Source organism: Schistocerca americana, chromosome 3, assembly GCF_021461395.2.
Source record: "Schistocerca americana isolate TAMUIC-IGC-003095 chromosome 3, iqSchAmer2.1, whole genome shotgun sequence".
Lineage (NCBI taxonomy): Eukaryota > Metazoa > Arthropoda > Insecta > Orthoptera > Acrididae > Schistocerca > Schistocerca americana.
In genome coordinates, this window is record NC_060121.1 from 529163887 (window position 1) to 529182732 (window position 18846).

Consider the following 18846-nt stretch of genomic DNA (forward strand, 5'->3'; position numbering starts at 1 on the left):
GTCCCAGGAAGGGGAAACTTTATTGACACATTCCTGGGGTCAGATACATCACATGATCACACTGACAGAACCACAGGCACATAGACACAGGCAACAGAGCATGCACAATGTCGGCACTAGTACAGTGTATATACACCTTTCGCAGCAATGCAGGCTGCTATTCTCCCATGGAGACGATCGTAGAGATGCTGGATGTAGTCCTGTGGAACGGCTTGCCATGCCATTTCCAACTGGCGCCTCAGTTGGACCAGCGTTCGTGCTGGACGTGCAGACCGCGTGAGACGACGCTTCATCCAGTCTCAAACATGCTCAATGGGGTACAGATCCGGAGATCTTGCTGGCCAGGGTAGTTGACTTACACCTTCTAGAGCACGTTGGGTGGCACGGGATACATGCGGACGTGCATTGTCCTGTTGGAACAGCAAGTTCCCTTGCCAGTCTAGGAATGGTAGAACGATGGGTTCGATGACGGTTTGGATGTACCGTGCACTATTCACTGTCCCCTCGACGATCACCAGTGGTGTACGGCCAGTGTAGGAGATCGCTCCCCACACCATGATGCCGGGTGTTGTCCCTGTGTGCCTCGGTCGTATGCAGTCCTGATTGTGGCGCTCACCTGCACGGCGCCAAACACGCATACGACCATCATTGGCACCAAGGCAGAAGCGACTCTCATCGCTGAAGACGACACGTCTCCATTCGTCCCTCCATTCACGCCTGTCGCGACACCACTGGAGGCGGGCTTCACGATGTTGGGGCGTGAGCGGAAGACGGCCTAACGGTGTGCGGGACCGTAGCCCAGCTTCATGGAGACGGTTGCGAATGGTCCTCGCCGATACCCCAGGAGCAACAGTGTCCCTAATTTTCTGGGAAGTGGCGGTGCGGTCCCCTACGGCACTGCGTAGGATCCTACGGTCTTGGCGTGCATCCGTGCGTCGCTGCGGTCCGGTCCCAGGTCGACGGGCACGTGCACCTTCCGCCGTCCACTGGCGACAACGTCGATGTACTGTGGAGACCTCACGCCCCACGTGTTGAGCAATTCGGCGGTACGTCCACCCGGCCTCCCGCATGCCCACTATACGCCCTCGCTCAAAGTCCGTCAACTGCACATACGGTTCACGTCCACGCTGTCGCGGCATGCTACCAGTGTTAAAGACTGCGATGGAGCTCCGTATGCCACGGCAAACTGGCTGACACTGACGGCGGCGGTGCACAAATGCTGCGCAGCTAGCGCCATTCGACGGCCAACACCGCGGTTCCTGGTGTGTCCGCTGTGCCGTGCGTGTGATCATTGCTTGTACAGCCCTCTCGCAGTGTCCGGAGCAAGTATGGTGGGTCTGACACACCGGTGTCAATGTGTTCTTTTTTCCATTTCCAGGAGTGTATATTCGCGAAATTTCATTAACACGATTATTAGTGTATTTTTCTTGGATCCAACCCAAGACATATGACTATACATTTTGTGTCCAACCCATGGTATATTTCTAAAATTACTTAAAGGTTTTAACAGGATATTGAAATATTAAACTTTCTTTATTCAGTTGCGTATTTCGGAAGGCATGATTTTTGTCAAGAAATGGTTTGATTTTTTACTTACATCATAACTTTCGCAACAATACGTTTCTGAACTAATTTTAACATTTAATAGCCAGGTGTTCCTAATAGTTGTAATAACTCTCCCAACTGGCGCACATATTCCAGCAAAGACAGTGTGAACTCAAGCATTTCCGAAATGTTGCAACATGAAATATCGCTCTTTTGCCACCTTAAAAGCTGCCTCTTTGGCAGCACACTCCATTTCACTGTTTCTCCAAATTTCGGATTAAGGAATTCTCTTACGTTTCGTGAAGCAGTAACATTAATGTCTCTTCAGCGCTTAGCTTTTTTCGCATGGTCTCTAGTATTACATTTTCCATTATGTGCAATAGAAAATTCTCCGGTATACGGCATGCGCTACACACCTTTATTATTCTTTCTATTACACAATTTAAAAAAAGTTTCCTCTTGCCTGTTAACATTAAACATGCACGACCTTTTCCCCAGTGCTAGTGGATGAGACCTAAAGTTCATAGAGATAAAATGATGAAAAAACGCGTTTATAACTTGCTTCACTCACGAAAACAACGTAAACACATTGTCTCTGCTGTGTTGTCAAACGACTAAGTAAAATGTTGAGGTAGAACTGGTAGCCATTCCACCAACGTTTGTACTTGCTTCACGGTCGGCTGAGGGAGGTACGGCTGTAAGAGAATATTAAAACAGATCCTCACAGTCATAAAATTCTCAAACCCCAGACATTTTTGCGACCCCGGATATTACCCGGACAGCATTAAAAAACCGGGACTGTCAGAGATATTCCAGGAGGTATGTGAGTCTACATCGAGGACTACACTTATTTATAAAAACAGCAAGTGACAAACAAATTCCGAAGTCATAACTATCCTCGATTGGTTTTATCATCATTCTGGAAACCCAAGTATTGGTGAAACTACATCTGCATGTATATGTATACCCCACAAGCCACCTTGCGGTGTGTGGTGGAAAGTACTTTGTGTCACTAGCCCCCTAGCTGCTCCAGTAGCGTATAGTGATTGATGGAATCTGTCTACTTTTATCTTCATGGTCTTTTCACGAGATGTACGTAGGAGAAAGTAATGTATATGTTGACTCTTCGGAAGCCACGCTCTCGGAACTTTACTAGTAAACCGTTACAAACGCCTCTCTTGCAGTGGCAGTCGCTGGAGTTCGTTGAACATCTCTGTGACTCTGTCGTGTTAACTAAACGAGCGTGTAACGAAACGCGCTGGTCTTGACTTTCGACAACAAGTGTATTGGTCGTGTCTCGCCTATAACACGACCTCCCCATCTTCAGCTTGAACCCGTCGGACTTTTTATTTCCGTGTGTGTGTGTGTGTGTGTGTGTGTGTGTGTGTGTGTGTGTGTGTCGGGGAGGGGGGGATATAAAGGCTATGGTGTATTATAGCAATGTTGATAGTGACAGTGGACTCCAGGAATCCTTTTGGATTGTTGGGAATGAATTTGAAAAATGCCTGAAAATTTTGAACGGTGGCCATGTAGTACACCTATCGTAAAGTTTTTGTCCTGAACTGAATACCTGCAGATTGGATGTGTTATAATGCGTTTATGTACTCATTTACAAAACGTCGCACCGGCAAACCACTGATTTGTGGATGTATTTTTATTAGAATTATTAGTTTGTTTCATTGTCTTTTATCACCCCATTCGTTACAATTGTTATAGTATAACATCCTCTACATGGTCATGCACAATGATTGAACGTTACGAAAATATACACATCAAAAAGAGTTTTACATCACTTCGGTTCCGAGAGTTCCGGAACCTATACAGAAAATTGGAACAGAGGTCAATATAAACATTATTTCCGCTCTTTCTATTGCTCATGAGAACTACACATTGCATGTTGTACCACCATACAACGAGACCGTCAGAGGTGATGGTACAGATTGCTGTTGGCACCTGTACCTCTAAAACCCAGCATCACGTCTCTTGCATTGATGCATGCTTGAATTCGTCGTGGCATACTATCCACAAGTTCATCAAGGCCCTAATGGTCCACTTGTCCAACTCCAACGGCAATTCGGCATAGATCGTCCGGAGTGGTTGGTGGGACACGTCGTCCATAAACAGCCCTTTCCGATCTATCCCAGGCATTTTCGTCCGCAGCTCGTGGTCGTGCTGTAGCGTTCGCGCTTCCCACGCCCGGGTTTCCGGGTTCGATTCTCGATGGGGTCAGGGATTTTCTCTGCCTCGTAATGGCTGGGTGTTGTGTGATGTCCTTACGTTAGTTAGGTTTAAGTAGTTCTAAGTTCTAGGGGACTGATGACCATAGGTGTTAAGTCCCATAGTGCTCAGAGCCATTTTTTTGAGCCTGGCATGTTCGATACGGTTCATGTCTGTAGAACGTGATGGACACTCCAGTCGAGCGATGTCGTTATCCTGAAGGAAGTCATTCACAAGATGCGCACGATGAGGGCGCGAATTGTCGTCCATGAAGAGGAGTGCCTCACCAATATGCTGCCGATGTGGCTGCGCTATCGGTCGGAGGATGGCATTCACGTATCGTGCAGCCGTTACGGCGTCTTCCATTAGCACACTGGACAGTGTATCTAACGCGTTCAGTCTGACTGGGTTGCCTCTTCGACGATTGTTTGGTTGAAGGCATATGTGACACTCATCGGTGAAGAGAACGTGATGACAATCCTGAGCGGTCCATTCGGCATGTTGTTGGGCCAATCTGTACTGCGCTGCATTGTGTTGTGGTTGTAAAGATGGAACTCGCCATGGACGTCGGGAGTGAAGTTGCGCATCATGCAGCCTATTGCGCAAGGTTTGAGTCGTAACACGATGTTCTGTGGCTGCATGAAAAGCGTTATTCAACATGGTGGTGCTGCTGTCAGGGTTCCTCCGAGCGATAATCCTTAGGTAGCGGTCGTCCACTGCAGCAGTACCTGTTGGGCTGCCTAAGCGAGGCATCTCATCGACAGTTTCTGTCTGTCTGTATCTCCTCCATGTCCGAACAACATCGCTTTGGTTCACTCCGAGACGCCTGGACACTTCCCTTGTTGAGAGCCCTTCCTGGCACAAAGTAACAATGCGGACGCGATCGAACCGCGGTTTGACCGTCTAGGCGTGGTTGAAAGACAGACAACACGAGTCGTGTACCTGTGTCCTGGTGGAATAAGTGGAAATGATGGGCTGTCTCATAGGCGCTAATCATACGTGGTTGTTTACATATTTGGGCGGCTGGTCCCGGCGGAGGTTCGAGTCCTCCCTCGGGCATGGGTGTGTGTATTTGTCCTTAGGATAATTTAAGTTAAGTAGTGTGTAAGCTTAGGTACTGATGACCTTAGCAGTTAAGTCCCATAAGATTTCACACACACACACACACACACACGCATACACACACACGTATTTGGGCACGTTTAATGACATCTCTGAACAGTCTAAGGGACTGTGTGTGTGATACAATAAACAAAGTCAACGTCTATCTTCAGGAGTTCTGGGAATCGGGGATCCACAGTCAACGTCTATCTTCAGGAGTTCTGGGAATCGGGGTGATGCAAAACTATTTTTTATGTGCTTTTTTGATGTGTCTGTTCATGGTGGTTCTCGGAGAGAGTAAAATGGCTATGTATAAGTCATAATAATATTTATAGGTAAATTTGACATCTGTCATAGAAATTTCACAAGAATTGCTTTCGGCAGCTTGAGTGACAGCAGTGTTATTAAGCGTTAAACTACCAGCAACCGGAAAGTTTCTTTCAAGACTATTTGGCTCACTAGGGATGATTCTACTGGAGATTGTTTGCCAGTTCCTTTCTACAACTTTTGAACTGTCTCACGCACCCAGTTATAGGGCTAACTGCAGTTTAAGGTGGGCTCCAAACGAAGGTGTACTCGGCATTTTCTTACTGTAATTAAAAATTCTAGGAGTAACGAGGCATCAAACCGAAGAACACTGAATTGGTGAAGTTATTGTCAAGTTTGAAGCTTTTGGAAGCACTGAGGTAAAACATCGCTTTGTTACGTTAGTTAGTAGGGAAGAGCTCTGGGCGCACTACATGCGTCTGTCGCCGCACATATTTGTCAACTTTTGTAAACAACGTTACGTAAATCTTAGGTCCAGCGGTGGCGTATTATATACGTTCATTTCACCCTGAAGGAATAAAAAAGCTTTTTTTCTGAGCCGAAAACAATGCTACGAATGCGAAAGGGTACGTATGTAATATTTGAAGTCTCCTGAGTGAGCGCGCCAATTTTCCGTCACTTTCGACAGATAGCGTAGATGCATGACCGTTTTAAAATGGATTCGGTAGGTGACGTACGTTACAAGCAATGTGACGTCATTGAATTTTTCACTGCAGAGAAAGAAACTTTGGGGAATATTCAGAAACGCTTGTGCAAAGTCTTTGGAGCATCTGCTGACGACAGAAGTACAGTTAGTCGCCGGGCACAGTGGGTGAGGCCATCAGAAGGCGGTTCGGTGGAGCTTCACGATTTGCAGCGGTCATTGAAATTATGCACCGCTGTCGCACCTGACATGTTGCTGCGAGCTGATGTTGTTATTCGCCATTCGTGGAGGACATTTTGAGGACGATGAGGAGGTGATTCACGCAGTGAAGCACTGGCTCCACCACCAGCACAAGGATTGATACCGACAGGACATACATGACGTCGTTTCGTGCTGGAGGAAGACCATAGAACGGGATGGAGATTACGTGGAAAAATAGGGTGTGTAGATAAAACACCATTCTTTCCTCTGTGTAGTTCTCACTATGTTCAATAAAGAATTGCTGAAGGAAAAAAAAGCGGTGCTTTACTTTCTGGGCGACGCTCGCATTGCATAGTTAAAACTTGCTTTTCTGTTTACCAAACTAAGCAGTAGTTTACACATTACAAAACACTGAAATCACTTACCTGTCCTTGGAACTGGCAGGAACTTCGTTTTCGTCTGCCCTTAAAACAACTAACTTCGTACAAATTATTACTATTTATTATTTATCTGATACATACAAAAATTCTTTCAGATTTTTTATTCTCAGAATGATGTGCTAAACGAACAAAACATATTCCAATCATTAGATTGCACTACACAACATGTAGCCTTGAAACTGAGAATAAGAAATTTATGGTCGGAATGGTACATTGATTTTGTTTATTAAGAAATTACTGAGAGGCTATGACTACCTTAACTTGTTCTGGAGGTGAGTTTAGTTTAGAGTAACATGTTGTTGTTGTGGTCATCAGTCCAGAGACTGGTTTGATGCAGCTCTCCATGCTACTGTATCCTGTGCAAGCTTCTTCATCTCCCAGTACCTACTGCAACCTACATCCTTCTGAATCTGTTTAGTGTATTCATCTCTTGGTCTCCCTCTACAATTTTTACCCTCCGCACTGCCCTCAAATACTAAATTGGTGATCCCTTGATGCCTCAGAATATGTCCTACCAACCGATCCCTTCTTCTAGTCAACTTGTGCCACAAATTTCTCCTCTCGCAAATCCTATTCAATACCTCCTCATCTACATCTACATTGATACTCCGCAAGCCACCCAACGGTGTGTGGCGGAGGGCACTTTACGTGCCACTGTCATTACCTCCCTTTCCTGTTCCAGTCGCGTATGGTTCGCGGGAAGAACGACTGTCTGAAAGCCTCCGTGCGCGCTCTAATCTCTCTAATTTTACATTCGTGATCTCCTCGGGAGGTATAAGTAGGGGAAAGCAATATATTCGATACCTCATCCAGAAACGCACCCTCTCGAAACCTGGCGAGCAATCTACACCGCGATGCAGAGCGCCTCTCTTGCAGAGTCTGCCACTTGAGTTTATTAAACATCTCCGTAACGCTTTCACGGTTACCAAATAACCCTGTGACGAAACGCGCCGCTCTTCTTTGGATCTTCTCTATCTCCTCCGTCAGACCGATCTGGTACGGATCCCACACTGATGAGCAATACTCTAGTATAGGTCGAACGAGTGTTTTGTAAGCCACCTCCTTTGTTGATGGACTACATTTTCTAAGGACTCTCCCAATGAATCTCAACCTGGTACCCGCCTTACCAACAATTAATTTTATATGATCATTCCACTTCAAATCGTTCCGCACGCATACTCCCAGATATTTTACAGAAGTAACTGCTACCAGTGTTTGTTCCGCTATCATATAATCATACAATAAAGGATCCTTCTTTCTATGTATTCGCAATACATTACATTTGTCTATGTTAAGGGTCAGTTGCCACTCCCTGCACCAAGTGCCTATCCGCTGCAGATCTTCCTGCATTTCGCTACAATTTTCTAATGCTGCAACTTCTCTGTATACTACAGCATCATCCGCGAAAAGCCGCATGGAACTTCCGACACTATCTACTAAGTCATTTATACATATTGTGAAAAGCAATGGTCCCATAACACTCCCCTGTGGCACGCCAGAGGTTACTTTAACGTCTGTAGACGTCTCTCCATTGATAACAACATGCTGTGTTCTGTTTGCTAAAAACTCTTCAATCCAGCCACACAGCTGGTCTGATATTCCGTAGGCTCTTACTTTGTTTATCAGGCGACAGTGCGGAACTGTATCGAACGCCTTCCGGAAGTCAAGAAAAATAGCATCTACCTGGGAGCCTGTATCTAATATTTTCTGGGTCTCATGAACAAATAAGGCGAGTTGGGTCTCACACGATCGCTGTTTCCGGAATCCATGTTGATTCCTACATAGTAGATTCTGGGTTTCCAGAAATGACATAATACGCGAGCAAAAAACATGTTCTAAAATTCTACAAGAGATCGACGTAAGAGATATAGGTCTATAGTTTAGCGCATCTGCTCGACGACCCTTCTTGAAGACTGGGACTATCTGTGCTCTTTTCCAATCATTTGGAACTCTCCGTTCCTCTAGAGACTTGCGGTACACGGCTGTTAGAAGGGGGGCAAGTTCTTTCGCGTACTCTGTGTAGAAACGAATTGGTATCCCGTCAGGTCCAGTGGACTTTCCTCTATTGAGTGATTCCAGTTGCTTTTCTATTCCTTGGACACTTATTTCGATGTCAGCCATTTTTTCGTTTGTGCGAGGATTTAGAGAAGGAACTGCAGTGCGGTCTTCCTCTGTGAAACAGCTTTGGAAAAAGGTGTTTAGTATTTCAGCTTTACGGGTGTCATCCTCTGTTTCAATGCCACAATCATCCCGTAGTGTCTGGATATGCTGTTTCGAGCCACTTACTGATTTAACGTAAGACCAGAACTTCCTAGGATTTTCTGTCAAGTCGGTACATAGAATTTTACTTTCGAATTCAATGAACGCTTCACGCATAGCCCTCCTTACGCTAACTTTGACATCGTTTAGCTTCTGTTTGTCTGAGAGGTTTTGGCTGCGTTTAAACTTGGAGTGGAGCTCTCTTTGCTTTCGCAGTAGTTTCCTAACTTTGTTGTTGTACCACGGTGGGTTTTTCCCGTCCCTCACAGTTTTACTCGGCACGTACCTGTCTAAAACGCATTTTACGATTGCCTTGAACTTTTTCCATAAACACTCAACATTGTCAGTGTCGGAACAGAAATTTTCGTTTTGATCTGTTAGGTAGTCTGAAATCTGCCTTCTATTACTCTTGCTAAACAGATAAACCTTCCTCCCTTTTTTTATATTCCTATTAACTTCCATATTCAGGGATGCTGCAACGGCCTTATGATCACTGATTCCCTGTTCTGTACATACAGAGTCGAAAAGTTCGGGTCTGTTTGTTATCAGTAGGTCCAAGATGTTATCTCCACGAGTCGGTTCTCTGTTTAATTGCTCGAGGTAATTTTCGGATAGTGCACTCACTATAATGTCACTCGATGCTCTGTCCCTACCACCCGTCCTAAACATCTGAGTGTCCCAGTCTATATCTGGTAAATTGAAATCTCCATCTAAGACTATAACATGCTGGGAAAATTTATGTGAAATGTATTCCAAATTTTCTCTCAGTTGTTCTGCCACTAATGCTGCTGAGTCGGGAGGTCGGTAAAAGGAGCCAATTATTAACCTAGTTCGGTTGTTTAGTGTAACCTCCACCCATAATAATTCACAGGAACTATCCACTTCTACTTCACTAGTTATGTGTAAAATAATACTGGAATATTGGGAACATTTTAGGGGGGAGGGTAAATAAACAAGACAGTAGTTTCTCATGATATATCATTTTATTTTATTTTTTCATTTTTGTGCACATAGCACCGAGATGCCGCTTAAATAAATAGTTGGCTTTTTATGAAACGCGTCTCCTAGAAGTAGTGCGTCTTGACGACGGCGGGAGCTGCAGCGTAGGCTACTGGGGCGTGGTAGGCGGGGGCGGCGTAGGCCACAGCAGGGGCGGCGTAGGCCACAGCGGGCGCGGCGACGGCGGCCTTGACGACAGCGGGGGCGGCGTAGGCCACGGGGGCGGCGGCCACCGCGGGGGCGGTGTAGGCGACAGCAGGCGCGCCCAGGAAGCCGGGGGCGGCGGCGGCGACGGCCAGCACGGCGGCGAGGACGATCTGCAGTGTCGAAGAGGACGTATTTACAGAAGAAGGTCTTCACTTCCAGTCGGCTGTTGGTTCTTATAGTAATATACAAGGAACAGCGCTTACTGCAAAATAAAGTCGGTTTTTTGACTGACAAGGCGGTGACGAGCTATGTCAATACAATGTTTGCGTGTAGCCCTCATTTCTACCTATCTGGAGCCGATGTACGAAGAAAGAGTGCACAAAGTAAGAAACAAAGTACTTCTTGGATTCTTCTTGGCAAACGTCCTCTCACTTGCTCAGTACTATACGAAACCTGAAGGTCTCTCTAATCTTCCCTCCCACTGTTCTTGCTGAGCCTTAATTGAAACAGTTTTATTTGTTGCTACTGGATAAGGAGAAATCAAGGTTAACGGAGAGAATACCCTTCCTATGACACCTAACCTTTTTGCCTAGAAGGAAAACAAGTCTTTTCTTTACGAATATTAATGTTATTCAAATTCAAATTACAATGTTGTTTTGAATACGTAACAGTTCACACCTTTTACTTCGCTTATTGGGCCTTTAATTAACAGACATTCAATAAATCGCTGGAGTCAAGCAGTTAAATTTAGTTCCACTTCCATGCTGAGTGCGCCATTGCTGTTTTTGTTTCCAAATGAAATTGTCACAACATAACAGTACACAGTAACCTCAATAATTGTCCAAAAAATAGTATGACCCATCAATGTATGCTGCTGACTAAGAATGACGATACTAATCCAGCAATTAATTGTGTGTAATTAAGCGTACCCTCCGCAGATGAATCGATTAGTCACTCACCGTTGCGCTACCATTCGAAGGCATACTTCCACATCTATATTTTGTCAACACCTGCAAAGTGTTCAATAAAGAGCATACGACTGTTCCACGTGAACCTGCACTGTTACCTTCACCTCACATTAAGGTGCATAAATAGCGTCATTCTATCTCTGAATTTTTGAGAGCGTCAGCAATGTGTGAGTGGTGTGATTTACTTCGTCATACCACTGTCAATAACACCGATAACAGTACCAGTTTCACTCTGTGTAATTAACGGTTGTAGCATATTTCCTGTAAATATTACTGCAGGGCAATCTGTAGTTAGAATTCTTGTGTAGCTGGATGTTGGTATCTCATTGGAAAAATAGTTTGGTGAACCACACGTCGTCATGTTAACATTGCGCCAATCTGACACTAGTATCAGGCTGGACGACCATGAAGATTTCAATTGAAATTTTTCGGGTTTCACCTCCAAATCATTCACCCTGTCCGTTTCTTGAAATAAGAGTATTATATCCGGCAAAGTTTTCTTCCTTAAAAGTACACGTATCTACTAACACAAAGGTTGAGTTCTGTTTAGCCTTGTAAGCGACAGACGCTCTTAGCGAGACAGTGTCGATGCTTGTTGTATGTCAAATTTTCCCAGGTTTCCACAGAATGCTCTATGAAAACAAAGGAAACATTCTCAACACTGGTTTTCTCGCACAAAGGAGATGCGCACTCATAATTTAAATGGAAGCTGTTAAGGAATTCTTAGAGGCATCTGGAAGTCTTATTCGTAAACGGTCATTCAGCGAAAGGCAAGCCTAAACAATCTGCTCTCCTCTTCAGAGTAAGGGTTTAATTCAAGAAACAGTCTCACAGATGTGACTAAGTTCTTAAGATATCCTTTCTTTCGAAAGCTGCAATTCCCGAAGTTATGCTAGAGAATTAGCAAAGGAACAGGCACGTACTGGCAGAACTGAACCAATATAGGTGTGTCCTGTCTCGTACCTGATTAGCTTAGTCGGTATGAATGTGGCTCTTAACAGGAAAAAGTTTGATTTTAATCTGTCAGGAAGATTCAAAAGGGGATACACTTGAGCTGCCCAGCGAAATATCCATTCTGGAATCAACTTTAATGTAACCACACTGACATGATGTATGGACCAGAGTCTTTACTAAGGTCTGTGTGCTCATTTATATCTGACACTCTTATCTGAAGGTGAAGACCAATCATTCGAAATTGCAATTGTCAAAAATGAAATATTTTATGGCTATAAAGGGAAATGAAAGCGTTTAATGACCTCAGTGAGTAGCCCAAGGTTTTTTGAGCTGGCAGTGACGTAATCATGACGCATATGGTTAGTACAGTGCTGCCTCTGCCGTTAAAATGAAATTTTACAAAGAGGGGACTTCTTGTTCAAGTAGCCCTCAGTAATCCTTCAATGTTGTGAGTATATGCAATTTCAGCCGTTACATCGAGGAATAACTCTTGGAAGCACGCGAAGTCGAACCCATTAGCTCCACTTGGCAGTCTCACAAAATGAATGCTCGGCGTAAATTTACGAGAAAAGTTTTGCCACAGATAGTTAGTTCTACTTAACACGTGAATAAATTGCACCGTTTCGGGGATTCAAAAATGAGACATTGGACTTCTTTCATCACCTCAAACATACTAACATACTATTCTTTGTTAGTTTAAAAAAAGTGAAAATATCTCGATCATTTATGGCGGAAAAATATACTGCTGTCCTTTAATGTAACAAATTATCTGTGGCAGCAAAGCCAAATGCAAATTGCTTTTCACTGAGAGCGGTAAGGTACTTTTATCAACATGAAAATAGTTCTTCGTCAGCTCTACAGTCAAAGTCGCAAATATGGTAAGTGCTGTACTTCAGGTCCCCCTAATATTTTCGCAGTACCTACATTTGTTAATAGCATACGAAATAGGTAGGTGTTCACTCACCAGCTTGTACATGTTTGGGGTGTGGAGTGGTCGGCGGCTGCAGGCTACTGTGCTGTGACCAGCCTGCGAGCGCCTTTTATACTTGCCAGCACCTCCCACAGCGGCCCCGCCTCATTGCCAACAGCTGACCGCAGCGCGTAATGCATTACCTGGTACGCCCTTCAGGAGAGGGAGGGAGGGAGGTGGCACAGCACGGCCGAATTCGGACAGCTCTGCCATTGCGCTGTTGCGTACAGGCGTACGTTTTCGGCAGCTCGTTCCTTCGAGAATGTCCCCCTGTAGTATTTAACACGTGAAACGCAACTTGGCTTCTTCAGCTGCCACTAGTAGCATTTATTAGACACCCCATAACTGATCTCTCTTTATTAAACATATTTATGTACCCATCATCTCCATCGATGTAGCCTAAAGTCGATAAAAAGGATACTAGCACGTCATGTGAGTAGATAAATTTGTGATATAATTTTCTGGTACGAATTGGGGAAATTCATTTTCTCTAGTTACTTATAAATGAGTTGTATTCATTCATGTGGCATTAATTTACCTCTTTTATACTTAAGCCGCGCGGGATTAGCCGAGCGATCTGAGGCGCTGCAGTCATGGACTGTACGGCTGGTCCCGGCGGAGGTTCGAGTCCTCCTTTGGGCATGGGTGTGTGTTTGTCCTTAGGGACTGATGACCTTAGCAGTTAAGTCCCATAAGATTTCACACACATTTTTTATACTTTAAGATTAATGACCTTCTTAGATGTGGATCGTGATAATATCACCTTTGAATCCAACGCTCAATCATTTAGAAGACGACATTTTTATGTGGGAAGATAGCAGGCGTTTAATATTCAAGGAAACAATACCAGCAGTCACTGTGAAATGAACGGCAGAGGGCACTTCACATTGTATCTCTATTAACCGTAGAACACTAAAGTGAGATAAATTTTACATTGTTACCAAACCATCGTAAATTTTACTACATATATTATTCGAACTGAGTCTCAATTTACAGTTTATTCACTTGGTAATTATAATTATAAAGTCTCCAACGGTATGTCGCATACAAACTAATAATGCCCTGTTTTACGCCCTGTGCTGACAATACCAGATTGAGGATAACAGCGAATTGTTACCAACTCCTACCGTAAATTTTATGAGGATTGATTAATCTGGGGACGAGGTTTCTTCCAGTTCCATTCGCGTATGGAGCACAAGAAGAGTATTCAGATGCCCCTGATCACGCAGGAAATAGGTTCAAGCTTGTCTGCCACTCCTCCCTTTTCATGTATATTTGCATATCAATAACGGAATCGTAAAAGTAATTTTTCACGTTTGTGAGTTGGTACTGATACGCTCCTGCACGCTCACGAATGCGCGAAATCTAACGTAAGAAACAGTGTATTCATTTAGCAGTCAAAGCGGTTTTCGTTTCTGTGTGACAGGAATGAACTAAGTATGCATGGTGATTCAGCTGCCCCTACCGATGTTATTTTATGCAAACCGCAAACTTATGTCTGGCCTTGAAAAACCACTCTGTGATATTCATATTCTCTCGGTCGCTACACGCAAACTATTATTCCCACAGAAAAATGAACGGGATCTTTTGTATGAAATTTAACTTGGTTAAATTTTGTACTGGTCTATGTTTTAGCTGGAGGCCACGGTTTTCGAGTTATTCCAGAAAAACGTACAAAAAAGTGATCTTTAAACACACCTCCTCCGCCTCATTCATTTCTCACCAGCTAGGACTTCTGGTATGTTTCTCGTGACACTCCATCCTATAACTGTACAGAATTTACCAAGTACACAAACTGTTCTCAGTTTCGTCTGAACTGACTATATGCAACAATTATAGTGGGCTGTTACGTGAACATTATTAATTTAAACTTGCCCGTCGGCCATCGGAGTAATGAAAAAAAAAACGACTTTTGTACACTTTCCGCTATAATTCATTACTCTGACAACTCGATCCAAACTTAACCCTTCCAAGAGTAGAACGTCCGCAAGTCAGAAGGCCTGACGAATACAACATTTCCATTGTTTATTTCATGCCCTTAAAATCCACAAATCTGTTAGGTGAAATTTATATAGTTTTACAATTTGTAAATGCTCGACTAAGCCGGTGACGTAACAAAGCTAGTCAATGAAGACCACAAAAGTTAGTACATGCGAAATAATTCATCCAGTCGCAAGTTTCTGACGGTGGCAAGAGGAGAGTGTCACGCACAACATAGAAATTGTGGCTGGTGAGGGAGGAGTGCAGGGATGGTGGTGCGTTTGAAGGTCATTTTTATACGTTTTCCTTGAATAACCCAAGAACCATAACCCCCAGTGAAAATTTACCCCAGAACAAAATTTAATGTAGCCTAGTTTTTTTACAAAAAGCTCCTGTTCATTTTTTCTGTAGGAATAATAGAGTGTAGCGAGAGAGCGAATATGGAAACGGTGTGTGTGGTTTCTGAAGGCTAGACATAACATTGCAGGTTGCACGAAACGACATCGTTAGGGCAGCTGAATCACGCTGTAAATTTCTGTGTGTGTGTGTGTGTTTTTATATATATGAGAATGCACACGTGTGCGGTTAACGACGAGAAAATGCAGATGTGAACTCGAGTATACTACAGAAACACACTGATTGTCATGAGTCGGTTCCTAGAAGTAGTATCACCGTTGCTACGTTCTCATCGCCAGTAGCACTAGTTACGCAACTCTGTCCTGCTGTGACGACTTCTGTTACTACTACTACTACTACTACTACTACTACCGACAAATTGCTTAAGTAAGTTTGTTGTTACATGTAATTTTAGGAGAACAGGAACTGTACGAGTACTGCAATGACTGCAGAGTTTGTGCAATTCATCCAGAGCCTGACCACGCTGCAGTAAGAAAACAAATATCAAATCGTACCATTTAGTCGAAATAAGTGAAACATTTGGCCTTTCAAGTCGTTAACGAGAACATTTGCTATTTCTTTTAGATAAAATGTCTCTCGAGCTTACCATATGCTAATGACCACAGTGGCTATAGAAACCCTACGCTCACAAATATGTAATTGTACACCATCAACCCTCATCACAGAAGCTCTCTATATTACAAACATTGGTGCCTCATGAGCTAAACCATCTTCGCAAGTTTTTAGCAACAATGGCTACAACATTCATCAAATAAATGATTTCAAACAAGAACTAAAGTAAGACCACCAACGAGGAGAGGGAAAACAAACTCGCTTTCTCACCTTTCCGCGGCTCTGTGTCGTTACAGATGAGCAGCCTGCTGGAAAGACACAAGATCAAATCGATCTTCAGCCGTCGACAAAAATCTGGCAATTCCTGAGACCAGTTCAACATGCAGTAGGCCTCAGAACACCTAGGGCCTTCAAGATACCTTGTGAGTGTGGCCAGTCTTACGTTCGACAAACAGCATGTATTGTATAAGGAAGGAGCGGGACAGGTTTTGTCGCTTATGTCACCCCGAGAAATCCTCTCTAGCTGAGTATGCGTTAAAAATTATCACCGGATCAAATCTGGCGAAACCTCTGTCGTGTTTCGCACCAACGGCTTCTGGGACTGTGATTTAAAGAAGCCATAGAAATATAAACCCCTGGTAATATCCTTCATAGAGACGGTGGCATGCAGCTCATCACAGCGTGGGATGCAGCGATCGCGCGGGTGAAGCGGGCGCATCGGAGGCCCGTCAACGTACGCCCGTATATGGCTATGTTGGGAGTACATCGCAGCCGGCAGCTAGTTGAATAAAGAGGGCGTACCAGCAGCTCATCAGCAGTCATATCACTAGACAATGGCCAAGGAGCGCTTGGAGGAAAGGTCGCGTAATTTTAATCGCTTAACGCGGGTGGAAACTCGAGAACTTTGTATTCAATTGCTCATATTGCTGTTCTAATTCAGTGTGCCAATGCCATTTCTTTCATTCTACAGAGAAATTAGCAACACATTAGCTTTATAAGCAACGATCACAATGAAAACCATACTTTAGCACTACTCAGCGCTGCTGATAAACAAATCCTTATTAATTCCCGGTTTCCATCATCTGATTGTCTTAACGCATCATAAAATTATTTACAACAACCGGTATAGCTATGTTCTTACTGCACTGTCACAACCGTTAAAAATCATCCTGTGTAATGATGTTAATAGTAAAATATCTTGTGTGATCATCAATAAAATGCACGCTTTCCTTCCATAGCCACTCTACATTTTCAATCCTCTCTATTTCTACCACCATCAGTTAAAACTCATCTACCACTGAAAGTGCCTCATTTTCTAATCTAATTCCCTCAGCATCACCTGATTTAATTCGACAACATTCCATTATCCTCGTTTTACTTTTGTTGATGTTCATCTTATATCCTCCTTTCAAGACACTGTCCATTCCGTTCAACTGCTCTTCCAAGACCTTTGTTGTCTCTGACAGAATTACAATGTCATCGGTTAACCTCAAAGTTTTTATTTATTCTCCATGGATTTTAATTTATACTCCAAATTTTTCTTTTGTTTCCTTTACTGCTTGGTCAATACACAGATTGAATAACATGGGGGTTAGGCTACAACCCTGTCTCACTCTCATCTCAACCAGTGCTTCCCTTTCATGCTCCTCGACTCTTATAACTACCATCTGGTTTCTGTGCAAATTGTAAATAGCCTTTCGCTCCATGTATTTGATCCCTGCCACCTTCACAATTTGAAAGAGAGTATTCCAGTCAACGTTGTGTAAAGCTTTCTCTAAGTCGTTGGGTCAGTATTGCCTCGCGTGTTCCAACATTTCTACGGAATACAAACTGATCTTCGCTGAGGTCGGCTTCTATCAGTTTTTCCATTCGTCTGTAAGGATTTGGTATTAGTATTTTGCAGCCGCAACTTATTACTGATAGTTCGGTAATTTTCATATTTGTCAACACCTGCTTTCTTTGAGTTTAGAATTATTATCTTCTTCTTGAAGTCTGAGAGTATTTCACCTGGCTCATACATCTTGCTCACAAGATGGTAGAGTTTTGTAATGGCTGGCTCTCCCAAGGCTATCACCAATTCTAATGGAATGTTCTTTACTCTCGGGACCTTGTTTCGAGTTAGGTCTTTCAGTGCTCTATCAAATTATTCACGCTGTATCATATGTACCATCTCATCTTCACCTAAGTTCTCTTCAATTTCCATAATATTGCCCTCAAGTACATCGCCCTTGTATAGACAATCTACATATTCCATCCACCGTTCAGCTTTTCCTTCTTTGCTTTGGATTGGTTTTCCATCTGAACTTTTGATATTCATACAAGTGGTTCTCTTTCCTCCAAAGGTCTCTTTACTTTTCCTGTAGGCAGTATCTATCCTGCCCCTAGTGATATATGCCTCTACATCCTTACATTTGTCCTGTATCCATTCATTGTAACCCATTTTGCACTTCCCGTCGATCTCTTTTTTGAGACGTTTGTATTCCTTTCCGCCTGCTTCTTTTACGGCATTTTTATATTTTTTTCTTTCGTCAGTTAAATTCAATATCTCTTCTGTTGCCCATGGATTTCTACCAGCCCTCGTCTTTTTACCTACTTGACACTCTGCTGCCTTCACTATTTCATCTCTCGAAGTTATCCATTCTTCTTCTACTGAATCTCTTTTCCCTGTTATTCTCAATCGTTCCCTAATGCTCTCTCTGAATCTCTATACAGCCTTTCAGTTCATCCATGTCCCATCTCCTTGAATTCCTACGTTTTGGCAGTTTCTTCAGTTTTAGTCTACAGTTCATAACCAATAAACTGTGGTCATAGTCCACATCTGCCCCTGGAAATGTGTTACAATTTAAAACCTTGCTTCTAAATCTCTGTCTTACCATTATATAGTCTATCTGAAAACTTATCAGGTGATGCTGAGGGAATTAGATTAGAAAATGAAGCACTTTAAGTGGTAGATGAGTCTTAGCTGATGGTGGTAGGAATAGAGAGGACTGAAAATGTAGAGTGGCTATGGAAGGAAAGTGTTTCTCAAGAAGAGAAATTTGTTAGCATCGAGTTTAGAATTAAATGTCAAGAAGTTTTTCTGAAAGTATTTGTATGGTGTGTAGTCACGTATGGAAGTGAAACATG

At 43.4% G+C, this 18846-nt stretch overlaps 1 protein-coding gene across 1 annotated transcript in view; it reads right to left on the bottom strand.

Moving 5' to 3' along the window:
* Positions 1 to 9745: 9745 nt before the first annotated feature.
* The window catches only part of LOC124606199 (cuticle protein 16.5-like), a 42428-nt gene continuing 33327 nt past the window's right edge, over positions 9746 to 18846 (bottom strand). Inside the window, exons 3-4 of the mRNA XM_047138168.1 lie at positions 12766 to 12875; positions 9746 to 10049 (exon numbers count right to left, since the gene is read on the bottom strand). Coding sequence (XP_046994124.1) covers positions 9798 to 10049; positions 12766 to 12875 — 362 coding nt within the window. The 3' untranslated portion in view covers positions 9746 to 9797. The remainder of the gene's footprint in view (positions 10050 to 12765; positions 12876 to 18846) is intronic.